The 12609-nt window shown below is 45.4% G+C and overlaps 2 protein-coding genes and 1 pseudogene across 6 annotated transcripts in view; 2 read left to right on the top strand and 1 right to left on the bottom strand.

Annotated features, from left to right (window-relative positions):
- The window catches only part of PRPF4 (pre-mRNA processing factor 4), a 21071-nt gene extending 15165 nt beyond the window's left edge, over positions 1–5906 (top strand). For 3 of the 4 annotated variants that reach the window (XM_010835180.1, XM_010835179.1, XM_010835178.1), the window contains exons 10-14: positions 527–616; positions 3087–3209; positions 3320–3427; positions 3518–3636; positions 5030–5906. In XM_010835180.1, coding sequence (XP_010833482.1) covers positions 527–616; positions 3087–3209; positions 3320–3427; positions 3518–3636; positions 5030–5223 — 634 coding nt within the window. In that variant the 3' untranslated portion in view covers positions 5224–5906. The other variant, XM_010835181.1, reaches the window with a different exon arrangement.
- Positions 5907–8067: 2161 nt separating this feature from the next.
- LOC104985166 lies at positions 8068–8886 on the top strand (annotated as a pseudogene).
- Positions 8887–10920: 2034 nt separating this feature from the next.
- Positions 10921–12609, bottom strand: part of RNF183 (ring finger protein 183) — an 8514-nt gene continuing 6825 nt past the window's right edge. Inside the window, exon 2 of one of the 2 annotated variants that reach the window (XM_010835177.1) lies at positions 10921–11956. In XM_010835177.1, coding sequence (XP_010833479.1) covers positions 11351–11917 — 567 coding nt within the window. In that variant the 5' untranslated portion in view covers positions 11918–11956 and the 3' untranslated portion in view covers positions 10921–11350. The remainder of the gene's footprint in view (positions 11957–12609) is intronic. The other variant, XM_010835176.1, reaches the window with a different exon arrangement.

The following is a 12609-nucleotide window of genomic DNA, read 5'->3' as shown; positions in this document are numbered from 1 at the left end:
TGAATATTCACTGGAAGGACTGATGCTGAAGCTGAAGCTCCAATACTTTGGCTACCTGATGCAAAGAACCTACTCATTTGAAAAGAACCTACTCATTTGAAAAGACCCTGATGCTGGGAAAGACTGAAGGCAGGAGGAGAGGGGGACGACAGAGAATGAGATGGTTGGATGACATCACTGACTCAATGGACGTGAGTTTGAGCAAGCTCCAGGAGATGGTGAAGGACAGGGAGGCCTGGCGTGCTGCAGTCCATGGAGTTGCAAAGAGTAGCACACAGCTGAGCTACTGAACAACAAAAATGGGCAATGTTCACCTGTGGACATATGTAATAGTCCCAAAGCTTTTATAACCTTGGGAGGTGATTAGATTATCGTTGGCCCTAAAATTTTAACAGATTACAAGTTACAGTTTGGCCTGTCCACCCATGCAGAATGAGTGCCTGTGTGCTCAACAGTTAAAAAAAAATTCAGTGAATATTTGCATGAGTGTAAGATAGTTTACGTAGGATATTCGGTTCCTTTTCAGTGATGAGCCGGTGGCAGACATTGAAGGGCACACTGTGCGTGTGGCCCGTGTGACGTGGCATCCATCAGGGCGCTTCTTGGGTACCACCTGGTAAGCCATCCTCTTGTTCTGTCCTCAAGTCATGTTTTCTTGGACTGCAATGAATCAGAATCACAAAAGACTATATGGTACAGTTAAGGCCAAGTGTACTCGGCTTTAAATTGCAGTTAATCTGAGATTTCGGTCACTAAATGCCAGAGAGCTAGAGTTTCCCTCTTCTCTTTCTTGGCCAATACTAGAAGTGCATTTTTTGATGGAGAGGGGCGGTGGGGTGGGCTATACGTTGTATTATAACTTCACTGCTTACAGATCAGTCTCTTTTCTTGGTTCTATAAATTCAGTGAGGCCAGAATCTATTAAAGACGTTTTTGAGATACAGTTTACGTGCAGTGGAATGGATTTAAGTGTATAATTTAGTCAGTCTTGACAAATGCATGCATTCACATGACCCACATCCCTGTTGTTAGAGGTCCAAGGGAACAGAAAGCGCCCACCAAGCTGAGAAGTCGTTTTCTTTGGCTGCACTGAGGCTTCGTTGCTGCTGTGGGCGCTCTGGTTGTGGTGAACGGGCGCTGCTTTTGTCGCAGTGCACATGCTTCTCGCTGCAGTGGCTTCTCACGTTGCTGACTAAGCTCAGCCTCTAGGCACGCAGGCTTCAGTAGTTGCGGCGCATGGGTGGCCCACGTCATGTGGAATCATCCCGGCCCAGGGATTGAGCCCATGTCCCCTGCATTGGCAGGTGGATTCTTATCCACCGTACCACGAGGGATGTCACCGAGAAGCATCTTGAGAGGGATAATCAAGGTGGACAATTCCATCCATATAACCAGTGGATCAGTTTATTACAGGGTCACTTATAGGGTGGGATCTGGCAGTCAGCAGTCCTGAAGCATTCACAGCTGCAGTCTGCACCTTCAAGAAGCCATTGCAGCAGTTTTATAGTTAACCTAGGGTACGGGGGTCTGTGCTTGGAAGCAGGAAGTACATTCCTAAGTCAAGATTTATGAGTGGGTAACCAGTAGGTGCTGGGAATACACCAGCAAAGGTCTTCATTGTTTGACGACTAACAGAGCATGGAGGTCTCCTGGTCCTAATGGTTGTTAAACAATATCTATGAACTACTAATAAAAGCCCTTGACAATAGAAAAGTGATTTACCGCACAGTACAGTTCTGGGTGGGGTCAGCAGGAGGACAGGAAGAACTGTATGGGCCCAAGACGGCATCAGTTATGCTCATAGCCATACGCTTGTCGATAGAGAGAACACTTGCATCACCCCAGAAAGTTCCCCCGTGCCTTTCCCAGCCAACTCCCCTTTCCAAAACAACCCCTGCCCTGATTTCTGTCACCATAAATTAATTCTACGTGGTCATACCTTATAAACTCATTTGTGCCTGGGTTCTTTTACTCAGCACAACGTTTTTAAGACTCATTCCTGTCGTCGCGTGTATCGATAGTCCCTTTTTATCGCTGAGAAACAGTCGGTTGCATAACTGCCAGTTTATGCATTCTCCCATTGGTGGACACTTGGGCTGTTTCCAACTCTTGGCTGGTAAGAATAAAGCTACTGTACGTATCTTGTCCAGTACTTTTTGTGGACATATTTGTCTTTCCTTTCTCTTGAATGAATACCTTAGAATGCAATTGCAAGATTATAGGGTAGATGTATATTTAACTTTTAAAATTTCCAGGGGGTTTTCCGTAGTGCTGGTGTCATTCTGCATTCCCAGCATTCTAGTGTTGTTGTTTGTTTGTTTTTTTAACATCTTTGCAACATTTGGCATTGGCAGTCTCATCATTTTGACCAGTCTTGCAAGTATGTAGTGAAATCTCATGGTTTCAGTTTTTATTACTCTGATGACTCTTGGTGTTGAGTCATACGCTTATTGACCCTTTGTGTATTTTCTTTTGTTCAGTGTTCAGGTGCTTTACTCATTTTTTAATTGAGGATTTTTTGTTTGTTTTATCTTTTTTCCCATATGTATTACAGTTTTCTCATCATTTATTGAGATTTTCACTATTGAAATTTCTTTGGTGGCCGCATTGAAAATCATTTGACCGTGTGTATGGGGGCCTCTTTATATACTCTGTATTCTCTTATATTCTGTTGATTTACTTGTGATTGATTATATCCCCAACATTCAGTTTAGGACTCAGTAAATGCTCAGTGAATGGAAGGACATAACAGTGAAATTGGGGAAGAAAGTAGGTGACAGAGTCTTTGTTCTGGGCCATCCTAAGGGAATTCTGTTTTCTAAAATAGCCACTGAGATAGTTTTTTAGGCATGGGCAGTCCACAGTTTCCCATTTAGCACCCAAGACAGATAACGCTTAGTTGTGGAGACATTATTTATGCCAGAAAAGAATTTGTTAATATGGTTGTATGAGTAGTTTCAGAAATATAACTTGAGCTCCAGCTATTTACAGCACTTGGTACATTGAAGCACTTTGTACACTTGTAATTTATAGCACTTTGTACACTTTGAGTATCTGCTGGTTAATTATTAGCTTGACTTTTTAAGCTATGACCGATCATGGCGCTTATGGGATTTGGAAGCTCAAGAGGAGATCCTGCATCAGGAGGGCCACAGCATGGGTGTGTATGACATTGCCTTCCATCAAGATGGCTCTTTGGCTGGCACTGGGTAAGGCTTCTTCCACACAGCCGGGGCAGCTCAGTCGTCTGACCTCTGACATCTGCCTGCTTCCAGAGGGAACTGGGTTCACAGTACTCATTCATGAACTGTTTTGTCAGGGGACTGGATGCATTTGGTCGAGTTTGGGACCTGCGCACAGGACGTTGTATCATGTTCCTAGAAGGTCACCTGAAGGAAATATATGGAATAAATTTCTCCCCCAATGGGTAAATAAGCTCACTGAATGAGGGGTGCACAGGGTTAGTGGCCAGAAAATATTCTGTGTTTCTGACTTCCTCTCTCTATCTGATCCACAGCTACCACATTGCAACTGGCAGTGGCGACAACACCTGCAAAGTGTGGGACCTCCGACAGCGACGTTGTGTCTACACCATTCCTGCCCATCAGAACTTGGTGACAGGTGTCAAGTTCGAGCGTAAGTCTTCCTTCTGTTGTAAGCCTAACTACAAGACAAACAGATTGCATTGGCATGAAATGCAGGCCAGGTGTTAGCTTAACTTGGAAGGGGAACATGAGAGAATTTGGACCCTGTTGAAGGAAGAAATGATCATTTCCTTCCCTCAGCCACCCATTCAGACAGAGCTCTGACTGCACGCCGCTTGTTGCTAGGAAGTAAAGAAGACTTCTGTGCGTGTTTTGCTTTCCAGGGAAGGTCCAAGCACTTAGTTCTTAATATTATTTTGTGTGTTTTTTTGTTTGTTTGTTTTAATTTTTTATTCCTTTATTTCTCATGTGTTCCCCATCCTGAACCCTCCTCCCTCCTCCCTCCCCATCCCATCCCTCTGGGTCGTCCCAGTGCACCAGCCCCAAGCATCCAGCATCGTGCATTGAACCTGGACTGGCATCTCGTTTCATACATGACATTTCACATGTTTCAATGCCATTCTCCCAAATCTTCCCACCCTCTCCCTCTCCCACAGAGTCCATAAGCCTGTTCTATACATCAGTGTCTCTTTTGCTGTCTCATATACAGGGTTATCGTTACCATCTTTCTAAATTCCATATATATGCGTTAGTATACTGTATTGGTGTTTTTCCTTCTGGCTTACTTCACTCTGTATAATAGGCTCCAGTTTCATCTACCTCATTAGAACTGATTCAAATGTATTCTTTTTAATGGCTGAGTAATACTCCATTGTGTATATGTACCACAGCTTTCTTATCCATTCATCTGCTGATGGATAATATTATTTTGAATAGGTTGTGTATCAGGGAAAGAACCAAAAGACCTTAATAATGTTATTTGTTTCCCTAAGTCTGTCTGTAGTTGTTCTCTTTTTTGTAGAGGCCTAGTAAAAATGCAGATTGGAGGTTGGCGTTTTATGAATGCCAAAATAACATCTTTTTGAAAATAGTATATTCTAGTGGATTTTGGGACTTCCCAGGTGGCACAGCGGTAAAGAATCCACCTGCTAGTGCACGAGATGCAAGAGACGTGGATTTAATCCCTGGGTTGGGAAGATCCCCTGGAGGAGGAGATAGCAAGCCACTCCAGTATTCTTAATTACTTTAGAATTTTTTTTTTCCTTATGTGGCATGTGGGATCTTAATTTCCCAACCAGGGGTCAAACCCATGCCCCCTACAGTGGAGGCATAGAATCTTAACCACTGGACCACCAGGGAAGTAACCCACTCTAATATTCTTGCCTGGAAAATTCCATGGACAGAGGAGCCTGATGGGCTACAGTCCATGGGGCCACAAAGAGTCGGCCACGACTGAGCACACACCCTGCAGATTTGGGTTCTGTTCTTTTTCTTACGCTCTTGAATATTTCAATTCCTGAAGTAATTCCTCTTCTCTTTTGTAGCTATCCATGGGAATTTCTTGCTCACTGGTGCCTATGATAACACAGCCAAGATCTGGACTCACCCAGGCTGGTCCCCTCTGAAGACTCTGGCCGGCCACGAAGGCAAAGTGATGGGCCTAGACATTTCTTCTGATGGGCAGCTCATAGCCACTTGCTCCTATGACAGGACCTTCAAGCTCTGGATGGCTGAATAGGCAGGACCATGGAAGAAGGACTCAATCTCCCTTTAGAGCCATTTTCAAAAGAAAGGAACTGATGTGTTTTGTTCTATCATGTACTTTGCCAATTACCATGTATATAGATCCTCAAAGAATCAAATTTCTGTCTCAGCTCCCACTTCAGGCAAGCAGCCCAATCCTTGGGTATTGGTCAACCCCTTCCATGGTTGAAAAATTTGTTTTCCTCTTCAAGCCCCTCCATGAACTTTGTAGACATTGTTTTTATTAATCTTTTGTTTGAATGCCCTCTTGCTTCCCTCAAAGCACTCAGGATTTTTACTTCTTGAAACCTGGCTTTCCGTTACATGGTATGTGTTTCAGGACTCCATGTGACCCGGAGAGCACGACAGCCGTGCTCTGCAGGAAGCCCTCAAGTAGAGAAGCGAGTCTCTCTGTGCGCTGGCTGAACAGCACCTGACAGAGGAGGGCCCTGAGCATGGAAGGCGAAGACGTGGGCCACAGCTGTGTCCTGGCTTCCGCAGCAGAGGTTCACCTCATCCTGTTGAGTTCACTTGGAATGCTAACTGCATCAGGAAGTCCAGAGCTGAGCATCTGCCTCTTCAGAAGATGTCTTCCGTTTTGCTTTGAAGTTTGGCATCCTTTGTTACCCCAAAACTAGGCCACTGTGTCAAGATTCAATGAAATTTTTAGGAAGCAAACACGATGTCTCTACTGTGCAAGTTCTTTTCTGTTGGTTATTTATATGGATCCTTCATGTGGAGATAACTCTGGGGAAAAAAAAAATCCCTAATGGGTATTCCTAAACATAAACTTTTTTTCTTTATTGCACACTTGCTACAGAGTAAAATCCTATTTAAAAAACTGTCCTTTAAAGAATTATTTTTATAGTGAAGCCTTTCCTGAGTCCCAGCCATTGGTCCACAGAGATCCCTTTTTTTAAATTTGGGATATAACACATGATCTCAAGTATGGCTTATTCCAATTCCATCTCCTTAGTAAGCATTCTGTCAGTCATTTCTTTAAAAATAGAGGGCTGTTGGATTGTAGGCCAGACTACCAGTGAGCTGTATCTGGACCCTCTAATTCTTATTCATTGGCCACGCAGCAGTTACCTTCTCTTTCCGCCCCAGATATACAACCACTGAACTCTGAATTCACACAGATTCACACAAAAATAGAATTGGCAAGGATTGTGTATAGAAAATTGAAGGGGCTTATATGATGGCTTCTTGAACATTCAAAACACTTGTCCTTTGCTTCCCAGGGAGGCTGACAGTTACTCTTGTACAAACTATGAATGAGTGACATGTAGCTAAAGGGACTTTTTAGTCTGATTTCAGCTGCAACCAAGTGGGTGCGCATCCTGTGTGCCTCTGGAGGTTCTGGATTATCAGCTCTGCCTTCCGTTGTGCACTTCACTCTCTTCACTGTTTAACGGGCTCTATTTCCTCCATAGTTGTGGTGGTTTAGTTGCAAAGTTGTGTCCGACTCCTGCAACCCCATGGACTGTAGCCCAGCAGGCTCTTCTGTCCATGAGATTCTCCTGGCAAGAATACTGGAGTGGGTTACCATTTCCTCCATAGTTAAGCCATGAAGAATTGTTTTTTTCATAACTACCTTTGTAGTGTGTTGTAACTAATAATGAACCTTAGTATATTAGCATGCAATTTTTAAATATAGTGTGTTCAAGATTTTCTCAAAGTGAAAATTTTACTATCATTCAAACTTGTCTTCTTTTTGGGGGAATGGGGGGTTCCAAGTGATTTAGAAGTAGCAACTGAATGAAAACATTTCATCTAAGCCTTTGGCAAAAGAAATGTGGAATATACATTTCCTCACTGGAAATATTGTTAGAAAGCCTTTGGCTGAGGAGCATACACTGAGTGTGGCATTTCATGATCATGGTGAGATAATCACACTGCCATCACTTAAGGGACACTTTGTCCAGGTACCGCCAGGCCACACAGACATCTTGTTTAATTCTCAATCTCCTGAGCTAATTATTATTGCCTTTTTTACAAACAAAACTACAGTTCAAAGAAGTAACTTGCTCCAGATTACCTAATTAGTAAGTGGTAAAGTCTTGACTCTGACCTTATAAGAGGTTCATAGGACTTTAGTATGTTAGCAACACTGACCAGACCCAAAAAAAAAACACACCAGTCCAGTCAGCACGGCCTGTTCCCTGTACAAAGCCTGAACTTTTTAACCACTCTACCTTGTATTTATTTTTTACTTGCATTTATTTTTTGGCAGCATTTATTCCCAGACCATTACGTTTTTTGTTTCTTCATTTTCTTCTGGGGTATGTTTTTCTTCTGTGCCACCTCCTCTTCCAGTTTAGGAACAGTCTCCTTTTTCAGTGAGAATTTGTCCTTTTTTCAGCGTCGCAGGGACAATGAGGATCGTCTCAGTGTGGCAGGGAGAGCTCCTGGATCGGGTGAACCCACCATGAGCTCTGTAAATCCTGCGCCCCCTCTCGGGGGCTTTGTTCACCTGGATGTGCTTGGTGGCCAGAGCATCTGAATCTAAGCCCTTCAGTTAGGCATTGCTCTCTGCATCTTTGAGCATATACAGTAAAAACTCAGCCCTCTGGACTACCAACCCTGCATCCAGCTCCTCTTTGGCCTGAGCAGACCTACAAACTCTATCATTGTGATGACAGAATGGCATGGCACGTGTTCTATAAAGGGACATCGTTCAGATACTTGGTGGCATTTCAAATATGCATACCCTAAATGGCCTGGGCCATTTCACAAGTGTTCTTAAAGTGAACATGGGAAGATTTTTGAACCTCTTGATTTGCATGATTTTCTGGGATTTCTGGGTCAACTGAATAGCAAACCATTTTTAGAAGTCACCTTCTTTCCCCTGGCCGGCACACGGAGGCTGCATGATGCCTGGAGTTACTGGAAAAGACATGAACCAGCAGGAGTCTCAGAGCGCCGGCCGCCTTCCTCAAAAAGTTCGGGAAGCTGAGAGTCCCTGAATGGCTGGACACTGTCAAGCTGGCCAAGCATAAAGAGCTCACTCCCTACAATGAGAACTGATCCTACACACGAGCTGCTTCCATCGCACAGCACCTGTACCTCCAGGGGCGCTGGGCTTGGCCCCATGACCACGATCTCTGGAGGGGCATCAGAGGAATGGCATCATGCCCAGCCACTTCAGCAGAGGTTCCAAGAGTGTGGCCCATCAGGTCCTCCAAGCCTGCAGGGCCTGAAAATGGGGGAAAAGGACCAAGATGGGGGCTGCAAACTGACATCTCAGGAAAAAGATCTGGACAGAATCACCAGACAGGTGGCAGCTGGCAACAAGCAGCATCAGGGCAAATGGTCCTGGGTTAATAAATGGCCTCATTCCTTAAAAAAAAAAAAGTCACCTCGGGTCACTTACTGGAAAAGCCTGTTCCACCGTTTATACCACATCACTGCATCTGTTACTCTGACTTCATGCCAAAGGGAGTTAATTTCATCACTTGTACCTGTGAACTTACAAGGAGCCTACAGTGTTACTCAACAGGAAACTATTTGTATTTTGGGTCAGACGGTGCTTTGTTCTGTAGAAATGTCTTCAGCATTGCAGCATGTCTTAGCATCCCTGACCTCTGAGTACCAACAGCCAGAAACAAAACTCACCCCTGCATTGGAGGACCAAAGATTTCTAAATGAGCTCTAGAAGGATGGCACTGCCCAGTGTTAGAACCATTAATATTAAATGTGAAAACAGAAGATGCTGCAGTGTTAACTATATAACCTTCCCTATTCCAGAATACTCAAAGCTGAGTCTTGCTTGGTGAATCAGTCACTCCAAGAATAGAGGTTCTGTTTTGACTGTAAGGCCTCTACCACATGCTAGCTGGGTGACCTTGAACAAGGTAGCTAAACTTGGGGAGCCTCAGTTTCATCTGTGAAATAGGGGTGAGACCTCTTGAACTCAGGAGCAGTCGGCCCTAGTATGGAGGCAGGTGTTCCTTCCTGAGCTTCCCCCAGCTCCTCTCTGTTCCTCATGGCTCTGAGAACGTGAGCTCATTGCCTAATTTATCCGCCACAAGGTTAAGAAGCAAGAATGTGTAAAGAAATGAAGTCAGTGGGGAGAAGTGTGGAGTCCCAGCTTTAGGGTAATTACCTGATGGCGCAAATGGAGAGGTAGATGCTAGTCCCTTGGCAGGATATGAAGGCGGCTTTCCAATTTCATAATGGAGAACTTTTCCTTCACAGTGGAGCTTAAGCCTTTGGTGTTGCTAAACATGAAGTCTGCATGTCTTGGCAATTTGGGACTATTTTATACATTAAGACCCATAAGAATTTATAGAAGCTGCTAAGTCGCTTCAGTCGTGTCCAACTCTGTGTGACCCCATAGACAGCAGCCCACCAGGCTCCCCCGTCCCTGGGATTCTCCAGGCAAGAACACTGGAGTGGGTTGCCATTTCCTTCTCCAATGCATGAAAGTGAAAAGTGAAAGTGAAGTCGCTCAGTCGTGTCCGACTCTTAGTGACCTCATGGACTGCAGCCTACCAGGCTCTTCCGTCCATGGGATTTTCCAGGCAAGAGTACTGGAGTGGGGTGCCATTGCCTTCTCCGTTATAGAAGCTACCTTCATGAAACTCACAAAATGTTATATAGAACAAATGAAATCAACTCAGTTTCTGGCCTCTGAAAGCTTAGTCTACAAATTCATCCCCCCAAAACAAAATGTTATTGTTTTGTGATGGTGTTCTAATTTGCTTTGAGGTCGTTTGAGACCTGAGTCACCAGGTAGCATTAAAACAGAAGTCAGGGTTTTAGATACTGCAGAGGTGGCCACTGGCAGTCAAGCGGCATCCAAATTCTATCCAGTTTTCCTTGGTCCCTGGATGCTGTCATACAAAATAAAAAGCAGGGTCCCCTGGCTGCGTTGCTTGGGCTGGGAGCTAAGGCTTTTACTCTGTCTGGAGTCTCTGCCTTACCTCTCTTTTGGCTGCACCTCATGGCATGTGGAACCTTGGTTCCCTTGCAGTGGATTCAGGATGTCCTAACCACGGGACTGCCAGAGAATTCCCTGCCTTACTACTTCTTTTTTTGTAAAAAATAATTTTATCTATTTTCGCCTGCACTGGGTCTTCGTTGCTTTGCGAGGCCTGTCTTTATTGCAGTGAATGGGGGCTTCTCACTGCAGTGGCTTCTCTTGTTGCCAAGCTCAGGATATAGGCATGCAGCCTCCATAGTTGCAGCTCAGTTGCTCCTCAGCATGTGGTATCTTCCCCGACCAGAGATCAAACCTGTGTCCCCTGCGCTGGCCACGATGGATGCACCCTGCCTTACCTCTTAAGGCCGGAATTACAATGGCTGAAGGAAGGGAATCAGAACTCTACCCTGCACCTCCCAGAAGGAATAAAAATCTTTTCCTCCAAATTCCAGATTTCTTTTGATCCACTGACTCTGGTTTCTTTTCCCTTTAAACTTTTATACTCTTAACACTCCATAAACCACATACTAACAAGAGGTCATTGTGAACAAGAAGCAAATGAGTGGGCCTGCCCTCCTTACTGATAAGGACTCTGCCACTCCTGGTTAATCCTACCCTTCTCTGCCCCTAGTTCTGACAGAGGACCAGCCAATGGGTTGTTGAATAAGTGAATAAATTAATGAATGCAGGCCCTTTTTACCAGGAATGGTGGCAAGACAGCCAAAGAGAAAACTGAAAGGAGAAGACAAACACACTTGCTCCCAATTGAAGTTCACTCCAGATATTTTTAGCAACAAATAGTAAAAAGAGCAACTCAAAAACCAAAACAAAAAGTGTGAACTGAGTTCAAAGCAGCTCCAGTAAGAACTGCAACCTGCTATTTGGGCTGGACAGGCTGCTGGGTACCCTCATCCAGCCTTTTGGCACAACTTGCTTCTGGCTCTGTAATCACAGGTCTGCTTCTCTGCCCTTCCATGACCCACGGTTCACACCCAGAGGTCTCTTCACATCTTCCCCAGTCCGTTAGCTTTCAGAGGTTCTCATTGTATTAGGACTCTTGCTAGAAGCAGATGCACAGCCTAGCCGACCCCTGGATTGTAAAAATGAACAATACTATGAAGGAAGACCAACCCCAAGTGGTGCTCCACAATCCCCATACGCAGCAGCAGCCAGGAACGGTGTCTGGGACAGACGCTCACCCCACGCCCCAGAAGAATCGTCTGGTGCAAAAGATGGAGAAGATGAACAGCACGGTGCCGCAGAGGATGACCGCCATCATGTAGGCGAAGATCCGGAAGTGCGGGTTGCGGAAACACTCCCGCAGCGAGTAACGGCTGCGGATGGGGACTGGCCTGGTGCTAGGGCCCACGTCCTGGGGCTGCCCAGCCTGACTCGCAGTCTCAGGGCCCAGGTCCAGCGTGTAGACCCGGGGCTGGCGCAGGAAGTAGCGGCTCTTGGGCTGGTCCTTGAGGCAGAGCTGGTGGCCTTCCAGGATGACGTGGTGGGGCTCCAGGCGGAGCAGGGTGAGCACGGCGGTATCCGTGGGCAAGTCAGTGACAGGCTGTCCGGAGGCCAGCACGGTGGGGTGGCGACACAGAGGGCACAGCAAGCGGCGTCGCGTTGGAGTCACCAGGCTGATGTGGGCCAGGCATTCCACGCAGAAGGAATGGCAGCAGTCCAGCACTTTGGGGGTGTGGAATGTGTTGTTGAAGGGGTTCCAGCAGACAGGGCACTCAGGCTCCCGGCCCTGCTGCTCTGCCATCCTCAGACCAGACACTGCGGGGGTCTGACAGGAGACGTCCTGGCAGAAAAGGAGCAAAGGAACACCCATTAGTCTCCATGCCCGTGCTTGGCCCCAGGCTGTGTCTTGAGGGTTGTTGAAAGGCATTATCATCCATATTTATTTCGCAGATGAAACTGAAACTTACATTCAAAAAGATGAAGTGAAATGAACTTATCTATAAAACTGAAATAGATGTAGAAACAAACTTGTGGTTCTCAGGGGGTAGGCGGGGGAGGGATAAATTGGGAGATCAGGACTGACATGTACACAGTACTATATATAAAATAAATAACTAATAAGGACCTACTGTATAGCACAGGGAACTCTACTCAGTACTCTGTAATGACCTATATGGGACAAGAATGTAAAAAAGAGTACATATATGGAAAGTTATGACCAACCTATACAGCATGTTAAAAAGCAGAGACATTACTTTGTCAACAGAGGTCCATCTAGTCAAGGCTATGGTTTTTCCAATGGTCATGTATGGATGTGAGAGTTGGACTATAAAGAAAGCTGAGCGCAGAAGAATTGATGCTTTTGAACTGTGGTGTTGGAGAAGACTCTTGAGAGTCCCTTGGACTGCAAGGAGATCCAACCAGTCCATCCTAAAGGAGATCAGTCCTGAGTGTTCATTGGAAGGACTGATGTTGAAGCTGAAATTCCAATCC

The sequence above is a fragment of the Bison bison genome, unplaced genomic scaffold (assembly GCF_000754665.1).
Source record: "Bison bison bison isolate TAMUID 2011002044 unplaced genomic scaffold, Bison_UMD1.0 scf7180017864039, whole genome shotgun sequence".
Classification (NCBI taxonomy): domain Eukaryota; kingdom Metazoa; phylum Chordata; class Mammalia; order Artiodactyla; family Bovidae; genus Bison; species Bison bison.
This window is presented reverse-complemented; position numbering and strand designations above follow the sequence as displayed.